Source organism: Fundulus heteroclitus, chromosome 14, assembly GCF_011125445.2.
Source record: "Fundulus heteroclitus isolate FHET01 chromosome 14, MU-UCD_Fhet_4.1, whole genome shotgun sequence".
NCBI classification, from domain to species: domain Eukaryota; kingdom Metazoa; phylum Chordata; class Actinopteri; order Cyprinodontiformes; family Fundulidae; genus Fundulus; species Fundulus heteroclitus.
In genome coordinates, this window is record NC_046374.1 from 16,652,381 (window position 1) to 16,671,224 (window position 18,844).

Below are 18,844 nucleotides of genomic sequence, written 5' to 3' on the forward strand. Positions count from 1 at the left end.
CGTCAATTAATCAGTTAATCTAAAGTAGATTTTTCGATCGAGTAATGTTTAATTGATAGGCGGCCACTTTATTAAAAACCTTAGTTTTCTCTTAACATGACGGGCAATTTCTTTTTTTTACACTTTGGTGAATTTTAAAAGAGGCCCATGATTATACTGTAACAGTTTATCGTACCTCCTGTATTAAATACTAACAAAATAAACAAAATAGTTGTTTTCTCACACATTAATGAACTTGGACAAATTTATAAAACAGAACAGAAACCTATTAGGTTACTGAATAGAAACAAGCATGTTGAAGAGAATAAAATATATGAAAAAAAAAATCCTTATGAATGCTGTCACCATCAGCCGTGTTTCATCACATCCTTTGCCTTCTGAGCACATGAAGTGAGTTTAGGTTGAGAAGCTGACGCTGAAAGTGAGGCCTTTTAGCAGGATAGGGAGTGAAATTGTTGCCGTGTGATCATGTGACTCACAGGTGCCCATATCGGTGCAGCAGTCGCAGAGGCTCGTGCTCCATGAGCCAGGACCATGACTGACCATCACAACCTGAGTTGGCGGGGGTTGGTAAGCCATGTCTGTAAGTTACAGAGCTTGCCACGAACACACTGAAAGAGGAAACGCATAATTTCAGTTTTTAACTTTTGCATATAGTCCCCCCCCCTACCACACACACACACACACACACACACGTTCTTCCTTCACAAAGAAACACCTGATGGTGTGTGGATTTGTGTACACAGTCTGTTGCTCTCGTAAAGGATGTTGTTCAGACAGCGGTAAAAGATAGATAGTACATAGATCCTCTATTGGTATGTATTTAGTTTTACCCAGACTGCTCCTTGATTTTGTCATTAAATACAAACGTAGTGGAATCGGTGAAGTGTTTTTTTGTTCACTTGATCTTAGTTTGAAATGATTTTAGAACCGGGTAAAATCCTACGAGCTGACAGCGGGTGTGCTTTCATTTTACCACGACTGTATGTCTAAGTTCCTCATGAATCTTTGGGAACATGATAAGACTGGATATGGATGTACCGTGATCAGATTGTGTTAGAAGGCCATTTAGATAAACATGTTACTTTCTTTTTTTTTTGTTATGTTAAGTTATGTAAGTTATCAATGAACTAATCTTATGGAAATCTTAACTGAGGATTTTAACATGTACAGCTAATCTCAAAAGTAGGCGTACCTCTGGAAAACTTTCTGTTAGTAAAAAAAAATAAAAAATAAAGAGCACTGTAACTGGTTTGCACCCATCTCTCTCTCAATTAAATGTCCATTAATGACTGCAGTGCAACAATGGCTTAGTGGCGTCTTTTCCACATTAAAGCTGACGAACCGTTTCTAGTCCGGCCAGACTGAGACAGAAACTGAACAGTGACTAAGAACAGAAATAACACCAGAAGAGGAGGAACCCTCCTTGCGTTACTGCATATGCACAAAACCATCTTGTACCCAACATGCACAGAAAAAACAAAACATGTTCTTGGGAACAGGAACTAACAGATCATATTTAATGATAAATGCAGAGAAGAAGAAAAAAAAACCACAGCACTTTTCGAATAATCCTTGATGCTGACTTTGGAAGTGAGTGTCTGAGTCACTTTTCCTTCTCATTCTTTAAACTTGGAGCTACAGCCTTCCACAACTACCAAATAAAACCTAACTTTCAGGATCCGTATCCGTTTCCTCAAAAATATGCGACGTACGCTCCGTGGCATACAGAAGTACGTGCGTTTACTTTGAGGGGCTGAATTACACCATTATAAGGAACAGATTCCTCCCTCTAAAGATACAAGGAGCATCATTTTCAACAAGCGAAATAAAGATGCTGGAGGAGACTTAGAAATCGATTTTCATCACGTTATCTGGAGTTAAAGGGTGATTTTAGGAATGTACCAACCGATACTGGTATCGGTATCGGGCCCGATACCACGTGTTTGAACTCGTACTTGTATTCGTAAATGTGTTCCGATACTACAGGACCGGATACTAGAATACCTTTCTCGTTAACAGAAAGCATTAGTTTGCGATCAGATACTACAAGCAGCTATAAAACAACATAAAAGAAAATCAAACTGAAGACGAAAACAGAGAAGAAGAAGACAAAGCAGCGAAGAAGAACGCGGTGTGACGTCAAGAACCCGCCAGCCAGAGCATAGAGAAGGAGGGAGTAAACACATAAAGGGTGAAGGAGTTAGCCATGTCCGCTATTTGGAAGTATTTTCAAGTAAACGAGGACGACAAAAGTAAGGCTAGTTGTGTAAATCAAAGTTATCAAGAGGAGGAACAAACCCTTGCAGTTCCAACACAAGTAACCTGATAAAACATCTTAAGACACAACACAACGCCAAATACAAGAAGTTCTCTCATGGCCTCAGAATTCATTTGAAAATTTATTCAGAGGAGTTAATGGCATTTATTAGTACTCGTATCGGTACTCGGTATCGGCAAGTATTAAAGTTGAAGTACTTGTAATCGTACTTGTTTGAAGAAATCTGGTATCGGTACATCCCTAGGTGATTTATCTGGTTATCTCAAGGCAATGAAGCTTTCTCATTCCTAGAATGCAGGTACAGCACTCTTTATCAGCACTCTTGATCGACATGACTAAAAAGCCTTCACATAAGGTCATCTTCCACTGCAGCAAAATTCCCTATGGATTCTCCAGGAGTGAATGCTGCTTGTCGGGACTTTGATACAATCAACTGGTTCCCTTATAAAGGACATTTTTTACCAATATGATTGAATTTGACTTTGTAAAGCACCTTGAGATTAGCCTCGTGAGACCATCCTGATCTCGCGAGTTTTCAAGGTTTCACTCGCAGATCAGTCTGGCTACTTTGCGTTAAAGAAAATTTGGAGCCGTTCACCAAACGAACGTCCAATCAGCGTTGGCTTTGAGGCGGGTTGAGGTGTGACGCAACGGGAAGCGCGACAGTTCAGTCTAAACAACATGGCGGCTTCAGCCGATAAAACTAGCGTTAGCGTGGCTATCGAGCAAGTTTTATCGGAATTACAGAGTATTTATTTGCTGAGCTAACGAGCCTTTACCTGCAGCAGCAAGAGTAGCTTGGCTTGTGGTTGTGTTTTCGTCGTCGCTCTGTTACGAGCGACGACCAATCTGATTGGTTTATTTGGCCCGTCTATCACCAACATAGGCCAATCAGCTAACCAGTATTTTCGCCCCTTCCCAAAATTACTTCAACGGAAGGTTTCCAGATGGATATGCGGAGCAAATCTATCTGGCGGAGTCAGGTAACCTTGAGATGACATGTCTCATGAATTGGCGCTATATAAAATAAAATTGCATTGAATTGAATTGAAAAAGATAGTCTTCAAACTGAATATGTGTATTCAGTGGAGGTTAAACAAAAATTACATTAGTTATTATTTTAAATAATCGTCAGTACATTTACTGACAACCCAACAATTCCTGCTTAAACTAAACCCCAAATCAACTTTTTTACCTCGATTTCTGGCCACAAATTAAACACACCATAAAACTATCTTACTCCGACACGCGCTACCTTTGTGAGTCAGGAGTAGAAACTGCAAGCATAGCTAGCATTTATCAATAGCATTTTACAGGTGAGCACATTCTTTTCACCAACAATGTTACGACCAGTAGTGGTGGCAGTAGTAATATGTGGGCTTTTTCTCTTTTATTACACATTATGTCTGTCAGAGAAAAATGTATCTATAACCTGAACACACAGTGCACCCCTTTGGGTTTTTACAAGCAGAGAGAGTAATTATTTCAATAAGCTTTAAAACATGCCAATTGAAGATCAGAGTTCAGAGTACTCTGAACTTCAAATGAAAAGCGTCAATATACTGCATGTTGCAACATGCCCTGTTTTAGTTGCAGGACTGCTGCATGTAACATGTTTAGAAAGTGAAAATGAAACATGACTTAATTATACATGTAAATAAGGCACAACTTGCACACAAAACTGATGTTGACCTATAAGCTATGAGACCTATGGTTTCATCTATTGGTATAGGGCTGTGGTCCTCAAAGCAGGGGTGCAGAGCCATTGATTGCAGAGGCGTATGAGGGAATGGAAGAAAAGAAACCACACGCACAAAAAAAACTTTCACGCTTCGACTCCGCTATCATGATGAACAGGTTTTTGACGGGGATTCCACAGAAACAAAGCATCAACACTCTTTCCCAGCCAAAGAGTAGAAAACATCACGAGACATATCTTGCCTTTCAAACCGCGGGTAGTGGGAAGAGACCGCAGAGTGAGGTTTGCCTAAGAAGCTAAGGACGCCACTTGGAGACGACATATCCAGAGCACAAAGACAAGTCAGTTGTTTTGTTCAAACATAAGAAAACGGATGCACCTTTACCAAAGGTGCATCTGTGCCAACCGATGCCTAACTCTGCACATACGTATGAGGCTGCCTAGTGAGTGGCACAGTGGAATCAATACTTCCCTGTGCCATGGATGATGCCATCGGTGGGTGCATTTATGACACGTCAAAGGGACCGGAGGAGCAGAAGGGGGGGAATTCTTTTCTGCAGTCAAGTTTCTGGAAGAGCTACTGCAGAAGAAAACCCGTTTAAAATCATTGACTTTGTCACATGCACCAGTGGTAGGTATCCAGGGTCCTTGGACCGCGAGAAGAGATCTTGCTCTGAGATTTTCCTGTTCCAAGTTGTTTGTGAAACTTGCACAGCTCAGGGAAGTGTTTGTGAAAGTCCTGCTCCTTTTTGCACTGCCTCTGTCTCCCCCCCACACACAACTCTACCGGCACCGCCCGAGCTCCGCTGAGCTCCTTTTTCTTTCCCAGTAAGGCCCAAGGGTTGGTCATCGTCTTTGGCTTCAGCCCAACCTCCCCTCCATCAGTGTTCGGCGCCATGCTGCTATTAAGCATTATGTGTGACATTAATACTTTTTAAAATACCTGTGAAAAACGATATAGATCAAAAACATCCAATAAAACAAAACAATACAAAGAATGTTTGAATTACTGTACGTGCAAGAACGTCTTGAATATTGTTTTAAGGATAAAATAATCCACTGAGATAAATATCTGGATCACGTCTCTGACTGAGCTACGAAGTAAGGCACAGCTTCTCTCTGCCTGGAAAGCTGTGGCTGAGGCAGTGACAGAAGAGGAGAGGGGAGATGAGAGTGTCTGCTCCAAAGTTTGCCTTATGGAGTTAAAATTTAAGGCTTTATCAGGATGTTTTAACCTCAGTGAGGCCTTTTGACCGCAGTAAAATCATTTTTGTAGGTTAGATATTGGATATTGGCGCTGTGCTGATTCAGCGGAGTGTCCTTTGGCTTAGATCTACCAGCCGGGACAGAGCAAAGCTCCAAAAGCGGGCTCCACCCTACGTGGGAACGGAGTGGCAGCAGAACCGGTGGTTCTGCCTTCTTCCACATACACACACACAGACACACACACACACACACACAGACACGACAGTGGTTGGATCAGGGGCAACAAACAGCTTTTTGAACCACACACTCTTCAGAGACCAACCCTAACAGCTTTCAGTGTGTGTGAAATGAGACAAAGCCTCTCTCAACTCTCAGCAAACAGGCTTTAATCAGAGGCAGCCCGACTTTCGTTCAGTTCTTTCCGAAGACATTTCGACATCTATCCAGGAGTCTTTATCAGTTCTGGTGGCTCGCACTTGAGCAACCTGCAGTTGGAGCGCTGCTGTTTATAAGGAGATGGAGGCCCACCCTCCTAGTCATTCTCAGTCAGATGTAAATCAATGACCCACCCGTCACTGTCCTGGGTCGTTAAACGCTATCGCTTGGTGTGAGTGGAGGACTTGGTCACCTGAATGATGACGAGATGCTGTTTCTTTGGAATGTGTTGGAGGACCGAGCTGTAAACACTAGGAAGTCGGGAACTCAATCCTCCATCTCTGTTTAGTGGTGACTTTTCTCTTTTGACCAAGATGGCTTCTTTCACCCCTCTTTCAACCCATCTGTTCTCACAGTACAAAATCTGGACATTGTTGTTGTTAAATAGTTCTTGATAGTGCAAGTGAATCTTGCTGCTAAATCTTGCTCTGAAGCGGCTGGCCCTCCCTTGCTGTGCTGCGCCATGCGTTGATGTAGCTGTTGTTTAGTTTCTCCGATGTAGGAGTCTGAGCAGTCCTCGCCGCATTGGACCGCAGACACAACGCCGCTCAGCTGTTTGGTTTCCAAACCACAGTTGAGTTGTCCATGTGGCGTTGCGTGTGCTCATCTGTGGTGGGTTTTACGATGGGAACGTACGTAACGCATGAAGACTCCGCAACCTGACTCCACCGTCCACCCTAAAGCAGAGATCTCTTGTTCTCCGACTCGTCCCACCTCTGATTATAATGACCACAAAGCTGTGCCGCAATTTCCCTCTTTTTTGTAACATCCTGTGGTGACCCAGTCATGCTCTCGTCTCCTTCCTTCACCGGGGAAAATACAGGATGTGCTGAGCTTTTTCATAGTTCTACTTTTTTAAAGTTTTTCAAGTGTAAGTAAAGCAACAAATATAAATTGTTAGAAATGTGGCGTACGAGTAGAACGTAGAAATGGGATGAACGAGTGGAACGTCGGTCCTGGGAGCATTAATGCCCACCTAGACAGTCTGGTACGCAAAGCGGCGACACAAGGTCATCAGATAGCACCCAAGTGGTGACCCATTATTTTACTGACGATTTGTTAGGAAGCGTACAGCCCTTGCATGGGCATGTACCTAGACTTCTTTATAATGCTTAAGAAATTATCAGTCGGGGCTCTTGCCACATTCATTGCCGCTGCGTCATGTTCGATCAAGAGCCCATCAGCGCTGATGTGTCTGTAAACCATTCATCTGCCTTTTAGATTAAATATGGTAAAATATAGTTACGGTTTGAAGAGTCTTTTTATTACGACAGAAGTCTACAATGCAAACACCACATTATCAGATAAAAGAACCAGGGGATACCTGAACAAAATAATAAAGCAATGAGTAAAGCAGTAAAGTTACTGGCACTTGCCGTAACATCCTACTGTCGGTCAGATCAGTGAGTAAAGGTCACCAGACAAGTGCTGCACATTACGGCATTTTTATCTGCAAAGCACAATCTAACAGTGTCCTAAAACACATACCAAAAGGAACTGGTTGTGCGACCACATGCTTTTCTATCAGCAATGTCAACTACGGCAAAAGTGCTCAGAAATACTAGTATCAATGGGGTTAACTGCTACGTTTTTACCCTCCAAGCACAAATAACTTTCCAACGCATTCAACATTAGCTTCTTTTAAGGTTACATTTTATCTTGTCATGATTTCAAAAATTCAGCTCCAGCATTTTCTGTAAAGAGACAATTTAAGCGGATTGTCTGTCTCATCCAAAGACCTGTTACTCTTTTTGTAGCTGTTTTTAATTGTGAAAAAGATCATTTTCTACAGTTCTGATCAGGTAATCAAGTGTATTTCATGGGTAAACAGTTTTGTTTTTTTAGATTTGCTGATTGAATTTGTACGATGCATACTATACTATAGAATTGGACATCTAACGCTACTGTAAAGATTCGAGATGTTTTTTAACAAATGGAACTGATATAGATGTAATAATTTTTATATTTGTACAGCAGATTGTTAAACTGTAGGAATCATTTTGAATATCACTGACAATGATAATGATGAATGAATTCAAGTGACATGGAGGAGTTGAGGAGAGGGACATGACAGTGATAGTAAAGAGTAATGGAGTCCTATGGGACTGGCTGCAACACGGGGACTAGATGGCAGAAATAAAACAAAAAAGTGAGGAAGAAGAACAGACAATCATTGGTGTGAAATGTAGAAAAAGTTATATAATCAATCCATCCATCCATCCATCCATTGGCTATACCAGCTTATTAGTGTAGGGTTGTGGGAGGACTGGTGCCCATCTCCAGCAGTCACTGGTGCAGAGGCGGGGTATACCCTGGACAGGTCGCCATTCCATCACAGGGCAAAAAAGTAGTATTAAAAATCCAAGATGTACATTATGCTGCCAATACCCGACATTACTGGGTCAAATAAACCTAATGGGAAACTAAGAGTTCCTTGACATGTTGTCTGAACCTAAAAAGTTAGTCTTTAGATGCTGAGTATGGCACAACAGGCAGCACACTGTCCTGATGTGTCCTTGACCCATAACGATCATCCTGCTGCTTCCTGATCCACACGTGTTCCTTACACCTTACAATCAACGGAAAGGTCCCCACACCAAAGGGGGTTAGGATCCATCCACCAATATTACACCCCTGTTTCGCCTCTGGGGGTATCGATAAACCTGTCACCCCCGTTAAATGAACAGGGTACCATGGGGAGAGTGAAACAAGTGTACAAAGCAGTACAAGGCAAAGCCAGGTATAGGGTTCCCTGTCGCCCTACAGCTGTAGCATCCTCTGGTGTCCATCTGATCTCAGACACATGTCGCTCAGCACAATCTGATGCACAACTTTGCTTGTCTTTAAAAAACTGAATACATTTGGACAGCGTACCTGAGTATGGCGACACAGAGCTCAGCGCTTGAAAGAAAATCCCAAAGGAGAAACCATCCTCGGGCAAAGACTGCAAGATTTGATTCCTTAATCCCAGCAATATAATCTGAAAGCTTCCGTGGTGCTTGATTTCAGCAGATTACCTTGTATGATATCAAAGGACAAAGTGATCCACAGATGAGGGTTGGCGGTTTTATGTTTATTGCGGAACTACGATCTGGAAGCAGCTCTCAGTGCATCAAATATTTACAAGAATTACCAAACCACACCAACGTTTCAGCAATGTTCTGTCGGTGCTTGCTTTACCAGTGGAGCTGGACACCTTCATCTCTAGGTCTCAAACAAGCAAACCTATGTCTAAGACTGTTGATATGAGAAATGGCGGCATTAATATTCAGTGACATGAGAAAACAGTAAGAAACGCAAGGACTACCCTGGAGATCATAGCAAAGATAAATAAAATAGACTTTTGGGGCTTTTATCAAAAGCAAACATTATAAAGTATCAGCACACAAACCAACACCATGCTTTTAGTTGAAGAAAGGGTCATTTTTTTAATCTTCCGTTTAACGTAAACATATTGCTAGATAGGTTTTACTATCTAAAAAAATTAATGCAAAAGGGAAAAGGAGGTAGTTCACATGGAAGCACCCTTAGTATACAATGTATACAGTTTATCTGCAAAAAAAGTTTATTTTTGGGCCAAGTTAAACTTTAAGTTATTAGTCAAGCCTGGGTGTGGCGACTTAAACAACCTATGAAAACAGTGATTAGTTACTCAATTAACAGTTGGATATTAAACAAATATCTAAAATGTGTGCAAGCTCTTGACTTGTGTGTGAAAAGCGTGAAAAGCAACACCTCTAACAGCAACACGTGGGTCCACAGATAGAATAGGTAACATGTGGCTTATTGCCAGGTTCAAAGTTTTCCAAATATAGCCTGAGAACATTTTGATGCGCGTTTGTTCAGGTTTGCAAGCGACAGAGAGGCAAATGCATCCGGATTTAGCTCAGAGCCGGTTCTCATCTTCTTAATGAGCTGAAACAGATAAATCCCAGAGAGGAAATGGCGCCTCAGCACTGCGAATAACTGATTTAAAACATCCGCAACAAGCAAACCATGTGCCTGGTGAAATTTAAAATTAGACATTTGAGTTACCCTTTACAAGAAGGAACACGTTTCATATTTTTCTTCAACTGTTACATTTGATTTTATTCTGCGGTAAGGTCGCATAAAAAAAGTGTCTGAAAGTAGAAGTAAGGTGAAAAGATGTCGCTCTGAGCAGAAAAAAACTCCTTAATAATGTGCTACGGTGCAGTTTACAGCTGTTGCTCTGTGTTACACATCATTTTCTTACCTTTTTAAAGCAGAGAGGATAGAAACGCGGCGTGGACGGCTGAGTGAAAAGATGTAGAGGCTTAACTTTCACTTCTCTGAAAATAGGTAGAGAGGCGGGCATCTGGAGCAAGGAACGAGGAGGGGGCTTCATTTTGGCTCCCATCACACGTTTTAAAAAAAAAAAAAAAAAAACTAAATAACGTCAGTAAATGGTTTACTTCTGAAGTGAGAGACAAAAAAGTTAACGATAATCAAAAATTTTTTTACTCTAAAGTAGTAACCTCCGATGGAGTTTGTACTTTGTACGCACTGCGTCCGGAGCGCGCATTGGGCACGAGGCGCGCACAGCCATCTCCGCCTCGTTTTCATCCAACTCAGTGGAAGCAGCGATGTTTTAGTTCGCTTTATCGCCCCCGTTAGTGGGTTCTTGTGGTGCCGTGGGTACGTGACTGTTTCCACGGACCTACCGAGAGACCGTTTTCCTTATAGAATAACTGCTTTGTGGTCGTTCCCCGCAGGTCAGACGGAACTAATATTTGCTCTGATTGTCGCACATCTGCAGAAATTCTGTCTTGCTGCCGTAGTTCACAAGAAGAAAAGCGGAACTGAAGCAAAAACCTCCGCTTTTTCATTCATCCACCTTATGCATATTATAGGCTACCCACCTGAATTATCTGGATTATTTTTCTAATTATTGCTATTTTGTAAAGGGGGGGGGGGGGGGGTAATTAATTAGCGGCTCCAGATATTTTTTTTTTCTGGAGGTGCTAAGGGGGGCTGAGCATTTTACTGAGGGTGCTATGAAGGATCATTTGTTCTACATTTACCAACACACACAGACACACGCACACACACACAACCCTGACTTCGCAATCCATCCATCCATCCATCCATCCATCCATCCATGCATTTTCTTACTCGCTTTATCCCTCATGGGGTCACAAGGAGTGATGGTGCCTGCAGCATTTCAATGGGCGAGACCCTGGACAGGTCCCCAGTCTGTCACAGACTTCTGTAACAGTCACCAATAAAATGGATAATGAATCGGTGCAATTCTGCTATCAATTAAAGCATACACAAAACATACAGGACTGTCTCAGAAAATTAGAATATTAGTTAAGTTCTTTATTTTCTGTAATGCAATTAAAAAAACATGAAATGTCATACATTCTGGATTCATTACAAATCAACTGAAATATCGCAAGCCTTTTATCGTTTTAATATCGCTGATTATGGCGTACAGCTTAAGAAACCTCAAAAATCCTATCTCAAAATATTAGAATATTTCCTCAGACCAAGTAAAAAAAAAATTATAACAGCAAAACAAAATCAAACATTTGAAAATGTCCATTAATGCACTCAGTACTTGGTTGGGAATCCTTTTGCACAGATTACTGCATCAATGCGGCGTGGCATGGAGGCAATCAGCCTGTGGCATTGCTGAGGTGTTATGGATGCCCAGGATGCTTCAATAGCGGCCTTTAGCTCATTTGCATTGTTGGGTCTGGTGTCTTTCAGCTTCTTCTTCACAATACCCCACAAATTCTCTATGGGGTTCAGGTCAGGGGAATTGGCAGGACAATCAAGGACAGTAATGCCATGGTCAGTACACCAGTTACTGTGAGAATCTTATGTCGTCTCTTAACCACTACCATACTTGTGATTTAGTTTACTGAACCAAGCTGAGTGTTTTTCAAGGCTCAGGAAACCCTGCAGTGTTTCGAGTTAATAGACGATTCAAGTGATTAGTTGAATAGCCTACTAGTATACTTTTTCACAATATTCTAATATTTTGAGATAAGATTTTTGAGTTTTCTTCAGCTGTACGCCATAATCAGCGATATTAAAACAATAAAAGGCTTGCGATATTTCAGTTGATTTGTAATGAATCCAGAATGTATGAGATTTCATGTTTTTTAATTGCATTACAGAAAATAAAGAACTTTATCACAATATTCTAATTTTCTGAGACAGTCCTGTAGATTGGATGCAGTATTCTGTGTCCCCAGATCAATAGATGTTGTCAGGGCCTCCTCTGTCCAGCAGAGGGAGCTGTCCCTGCAGGCCTCACCAGTTCAGCAGAGCTCCACTAACCTCTATCTTCCTCCCTGCTCTCTTCTACAGGTAAACGTTCCTCATTTGTTCCAGTTGGGTCCTTTGTTGAAAGCTCGGTCATATTTACACAGAGATGCTCATTCATCCATTCACTGCAATCACTGAACATCCTAAAGGTGCGTTCACACTGAGCGCGAAGGTGGCAGGCTGAGCTAAAGAGTTACATGATATCCCTATGCACCGGTGCCACACGTGAGCTACGTGTTGCAAAGTGACGCTAAATGAGGCCACAGAGGCATTTGTAGCGATGCAAAACGAGCGATTTTGCCGATTAAAGTGAAGCCTGAGTGACACGACACCTGCGAGCAGGTTTTTAGGTGGCAGTGCGTACGAGGGTACATCCTAAGCCCTGTACTAAAATTATTCCGAAAAGGTACCCCCTAGTTTTTCCCCGGAAACTTTGCTCAATGTTCAAAATTCGCCCACCCGGCCTTCACTGAGCCGCCATCTTGAATCTTCCCTTCAAGTCTCGTGCAATCTTGTGCTAAACTCACATCTCACAAATCGCGAGAGTGGCATTTCATCGGCTATTGTTCATGTGACGCAGCGCGAGTGGGCGCTGTTATTGATGGAATAATATCTAATGTCCCTACAGGCAACTTTATTCGTGGGAAAAAGCTCACAGGTAAGCTTGAAACTTTGACAATGTTTACGAAAATTCATTGAATCCGTATCAAATATCAAACGGAGGTCACAATTTTCCATGGTTCTTTATTTATTTACAAAAGGTCGATAGAGGTGTACAAGCTGATGACGTGCTGTCTGAATGGGCTCATCAGCAATGTGGAGAGGGTCTTCTCTTGCCAGAATAGAATAAAAAGTCCCGCACCCTCCTCTCCGTTGATCAGGCTGAGCTGTGCCAAAATCCCTATGGCCGACTTTGACTTGGCAGCTGCCAGAGTCCTGTACCTCCAGACCCCCAGGCGCTTGTAGTTTGTGTTGAAGTCATGACCTCCAGTTGTTTTTATTTTTCATCCCAGCCCCTGGTACTTTTAGTTTTGTTGTTTTAGTATCTCAAGTGAGCTGCACCACCAGCAGAGTCTCTAGGCAACTACAAGTCAGCAAGGGAACATCTACACGAGGCATAAGTCAGTCTGGTAAGGCTCCATATTCTCAGGTCTAAAACAGACCGGACCAATCACAGCGCAGGAGGCAACATTTTACGATGCGTCACTCTCAGCGCCAGAATTACCCATAGTGCAGCTGCAATTCTCTGTAACCATAGCAGACAAGATACATATGGAGATTTCTGTTGCTTGGTGCCTTGGAAAATCAAGAAAGTACACATGAATACACTATGCATCCTCAGATATTCTTTTAGACAAAAGCAGCAAAAAACATTCACTGCAGAGTTTGCACAACGGCATGACATGTTTCGCAGACTACAAATTACAAGAGCAGAGTGCGTTGCTGGGAGTTTTTTACATCACATCAGTAGTAATCTGATTGGTTGTAACCTGTTGACGCTGACCCCGTTAGACCCGCCTTTGACATCAGGCTCTACCAGCTTCTTATCAGATCGATACACCATGAATACGCTCTAAGTCAGTCTGGCTAGACAGGCTAGTAATGAGGTAAACGCTAGACATCTATAAGCAACGCCTCTCGCTAATCTGGACCTGGCACGGTGACTGTGGAGCAGGGAGCATGGCGGGTTGCCAAGGTTTCCATTTGGCTTCATTTTTGTCCATCCATCCATCCATCCATCCATCCATCCATCCATCCATCCATACATACATACATACATACATACATACATACATACATACATACATACATACATACATACATACATACATCCGGATTCTCCTCCCAGTGGAAGGGGCCAGATTTTAAAAGAGGTAACTCTAAAGTGGTGTTACAGATGTTCACCTTTTCTCTCAGACGCTTTGGATAATTTTAAATGTAGAGTGAATTTAAACATCATTTACAGACCTTGACTCCTGTTCTATAAGGAGCAGTGGAGTGACATGTTTTTTTTTGTTCAACACATATAGAAGATGACTTCTTAGATAAACTGCAAAATCGTGTGTTTTTTTTCTGGTTCTGCCTTGAACAAGTAGATAAATTCCTCTAAATAGTCCACCTCCAGCATAAAGGGTCCATTAGATACAAACTTCAAAGAGTCTGGTCAGGTGCGTGGCCGTGATCGCGACGCAAGGACAGGACATTTGCTACAATGGCGCCCTCATGAGGTTACGGGGGTAATTACACATCAACGATCTCGCTGTCTTTACAAATAAAACTGATGCTAACCAACCCCCTGATGGCTAATGTACAGGACTACATTTTTGTTTTAAAATATTTAATGTCCCCAATAAAAAAAAAATCATATATTATTATGATATATACAGCTTCAATCTACAAATAAAGCCGCCGCCAGCTGAGTTGTTGTGCTCTGTGACGCGTCTCCAATGAGCCAGGCAGAATTCAGTTTTGTGTATTTTTTTTAAAACCAAAACCCAAACTTACATTACTTGTTATTAGGACTGAACTATGACAGCAAATGCCCAAGGCATAAGCGAACTAATCCACAATTTAATTTAGGGCCCCCAAACCATAAGGGGCCTCCCATCAGTGCTTGAATTTAAACACTTATATAGATCAAAAATGTGTAAATTCGTTTTGTTGAGGATGAGAATACTATAAGATTTGAGATTATGGTTTCAGAGATGAATAAAAGATTATTGTCTATTAGTGTTTGATATTTAAAAAACTCCTTTATATGTCCCAGTCAGCTGTCAGTGGTGTTATAACAAAGTGGAAGGTCTAGGCTGACATGACAGATAATTGAGCCACGAAGTGGTCGACCACATGAACTGATGGAGCGGGTGCTGAAGCGCATAGTGCACAGGGATCTGCAACTTTTAGAACCGATTAAAAATAAGGTTGATAGTCGCTACAGTGTGTTCAAGCATTCTGATGATGTGTGACACTTATTTAATTTTGTTACGTTTCATCATCAGGTCACGCATTTCTTAGTCCAGTCTAATCGGGTCACTTTTCTCCTTTGAGCACAAGGACAGCATCTGTGTCACATCTGACTCACTCTCAAGCTAAGTGTCATGATTTGGGTTTTTGTTTATTTTTGCCTTTGCACTTTTGTGGACTTTTCTCATTTTAGCCTGTCACCTCTCAGTCACCAGCCACTATCCAATCAGCTCTGTCTCCCTCCAGCCACCACCCTGATAGTTCACCACCACCTGTTGCCACTAGTTAGTTACTCAGCTAAACCTACTTATTCCTGCCTCTGCCCACTCAGCCCTGCCAGAACGTCTCACTCTCTTCACCATTTCTCGCCCTTCGCTGCCGGATATTTTATGATCAACCAGCTGGACTCTTCTGTTGAGTCGCCTGTGTCTGCGTGCCGCAGTTCTGCCTGTTACCCCGTGAGTTCCAGCCGTTCTGCTGGTTTCCTGGCATACGCTGCCTGTTCTGGTCTTCTGCTCATTCAGTGTCCGGCTGAATATGGGGTTCACCGGCAGTAAAACATGACAGTAAGACTCCTTGGCAGGAGTTTTTTAGGCTAAGATAGGAACTCTCTGAGAGGATATAGGTCTTCTCGTCCAACATCAGTGTCTGATCTCACAAACGCGCTTCTGAAGGAATGGTTAAAGATACCTGTAAGTGCTGCTGAATTCATGTTAAAATTAATAATTCATCATTTATATTGTTAAATGGTTTAGATAAGAACTTGAAATGAGTAAATTCACATGTGTGTTATAAGATAAAACACGCGTTAATTTCATATAGTGTTTATAAGTGTGTTCTTATTGGCGCTGTTATGTTTCGGCCAAGAACCAATGTTAGTACCTGTGTACTGCTATGGTAGAATGAAATGATGCTGCACTGTGAAGCTAGACTGCAAAGCATGACCCAGGCGGCTAATCAGGTATTATTACTTGTTTTAGTGATGCATTGTGTTCACACTTGCGCAGCGCAAGATTTTGCTTTTGTTTACTTTATGTACAGTCTTTGTTTGAGCTGACATATATTTGTATATGTACAGTTCTCACAACATGAAAGTCATAAAAAGAGTAAATTCAATTATATTTTATTTATACAGCGCCAATTCATGAAACATGTCATCTCAAGGCACTTTACAAAGTCAAATTCAATCATATTATACAGATTGGTCAAAAATGTCCTATATAAGGGAACCAGTTGATTGCTTCAAAGTCCCGACAAGCAGCATTCACTCCTGGGGAAGCGTAGAGCCACAGGAAGAGTCGTCTGCATTGTCCATGGCATTGCAACAATCCCTCATACTGAGCAAGCATGAAGCGACAGTGGAGAGAAAAACTCCCCATTAACCGAAAGGAAAAACCTCCAGCAGAACCGGGCTCAGTATGAACGGTCATCTGCCTCGACCGACTGGGGGTTACAGAAGACAGAGCAGAGACACAACAAGAGAGACAAAAAAGCACAGAAGCACACATTGATCTAGTAATCTGTTCTACATTAGATGGTAGTAGCGGGTGATCTGTCTTCTCTGGATGATGTCACAGTTAACAGAACGCCAGACCAGGTGTACCTATTATGAAGGAAATAAATTACAGGGAACAAAAAGTTAAAAGCTGAAATAACAACAAGCAATGCAAAACTGAAGAACAGTAGAAATCAGTAGAGTGAGAAAAATAGCCCCTGATGTCCTCCAGCAACCTAAGCCTATAGCAGCACAACTATAGAGATAGCTCAGGGTAACATGAGCCACTCTAACTATAAACTTTGTTAAAAAGGAAAGTTTTAAGATTAGTCTTAAAAGTAGACAGGGTGTCTGCCTCACAGACCAAATCTGGGAGTTGGTTCCACAGGAGAGGAGCCTGATAGCTAAAGGATCTGCCTCCCATTCTACTTTTAGAGACTTTAGGAACCACCAGCAGACCTGCAGTCTGAGAGCAAAGTGCTCTGTTAGGAACATACTGGGTAATCAGAGCTCTGATGTATGATGGAGTAAATGGAGTGGCATGTTGAACAGCATGGGGCAAGAGACAAAATAAATGCCAGATAAAGAGAAACCGATCCATGTTTGTCACGACGAGAGCTACAATACCCATAAGCACACTCCAGGACCTTGTGGGACAAGGTCCTGGACAATAAGAGTTGACGCTCTTATTTCTGCAAAGGGTGGACCGTCATATTGGACCCTATGGAATAAAAATGATATACCACTAAAGTTCATATGCGAGTCAAAGCAGGGGATTGAATACTTTTGGCAGTATAGTTGATTATGTTTAAATAAGTGCTCCACAAATAAAGTGACATGAATAAACTGCAGCTCTGCTGAGCTGTGCAGAGGTTAAAGCTACCAGCAGGGGGCAGCAGAATACCTGCAGACACGGTACTGATGCTGCATGGCGACGCGAAGCTTTTCAAGAAGGGGGAAAAAAAAACACCTCATTAACAAGTGATTTATGTGTCAGAGTTACAGTGAAATAAGATTGACCGTGAGTGTAACTGAGCTTCTGAAGCATCCTGTTCATAAAACGTGTAAAAATCGTTTTGGGATTATTTTAAGCTGTCATTTCAGAACCACTGATTCATAACCAAAACACAAAATCAGAAAGTGAGATCACAACTAGAACTGCATCATCTGCATATTATGACTCTGTGATCAGGAGACACACTATGATGCTTTTCTCTTCTTTTAACGATTTTGAAATTGTACCGATTTCTGCGAGAATTTGTAGATTTTACGATTTTAACCATAAGACAGAAAATGAAATCACCAAATCAAAACATCAGCTGACCAAAGTAATTTGATACAACATGTTTGCTCGATGGTTGTTTGAATAGATGCGGTAAAATTCAGATGCAAATGCATTTCCTGCGCTGTTCAAAGAAGATGAATGTTCAGGGAAGTGAAGCAGGTGAGACTTCTGGTTCGCTTTTAAAAAGACCATTGATGGTGGCTATTTGAGTCTGGATAAAATCTCAAGAAACATGTCAGAACATCTGGGTTGAGTTTAAACAGAAAGCTGGGTTTTAAGTGATGAGGCAACAAAATATAAATAAAGAAGAAAGTAGGGTCTGTTAATGTCAAGTTCTGACTTTTAAATATATATTTTCATATATGTAAAAAGACATATAACTGTTTTTTTCTCTACATTTGTCAATAAATCAGTCAGAAAATCCAAGTTTCTTTGTCCCCAGGGAGAAACTTGCTTTGGACAGTCCTGTAGAAAATGTGTGGTCTGAGCTGAATGGGTTCACAGCAGTTGTGGAGGAATGGGCCAAAAGTCTAGCAAACTGCTCTGAGAAGCTATCTAAAGGATGCACAACACGTTTAATGCAAGTCATATAGTTTAAAAAGGATATTTACTGACATTTCTGAATTTGAAGTAAGCAAGGAATACACACACACACACACACACACACACACACACACACACACACACACCACATTTTCAGCAACAACCTGCCATTCTCTTCTTTACAGATTTATATCTACAGAAAGTTAATCAAAGTTCATGTTGAGCGCTGCTAGAAAGTCAAAATGTTTGTTTAAGGTGCACAAAAAGATCAGACTAGACACTCAAAGGTCTTAAAGAAACTATTGTACTTCTGATATAAGCAACAGGTATTAGTTTTGTTTTCTTATCCTGTTTAATTTTATTATAGGCTTCATTTGGGGATTTGTTATCATTTGATACGGCTCTCTGCTCGGAGCGCCTTCTGTCCAGGGATGTAAAACAAGTTTTGCAAAAATATTTATTATTATTTCTTCTACTCGTTCTCCCTTTTTATTTTGACAGTATTTTAGATTAAAACTTTTATTTTATGCTTTCGTTTTCCATTCAAAAATTAGTTTCACAGATCAAAACTGTGTTTTAGAGAACCCGAAATTAAGGTTTAAAACCTGTCAGCGTGTCGTGATTTTCCCAGTCAAGGTT

The 18,844-nt window shown here is 41.4% G+C and overlaps 1 protein-coding gene across 1 annotated transcript in view; it reads right to left on the reverse strand.

The window, feature by feature from the left end:
• LOC105923998 (cornifelin homolog B) overlaps nt 1–9,998 on the reverse strand; it is a 20,223-nt gene extending 10,225 nt beyond the window's left edge. Inside the window, exons 1-2 of the mRNA XM_036146427.1 lie at nt 9,856–9,998; nt 480–611 (exon numbers count right to left, since the gene is read on the reverse strand). Coding sequence (XP_036002320.1) covers nt 480–579 — 100 coding nt within the window. The 5' untranslated portion in view covers nt 580–611; nt 9,856–9,998. The remainder of the gene's footprint in view (nt 1–479; nt 612–9,855) is intronic.
• Nucleotides 9,999–18,844: the final 8,846 nt, after the last annotated feature.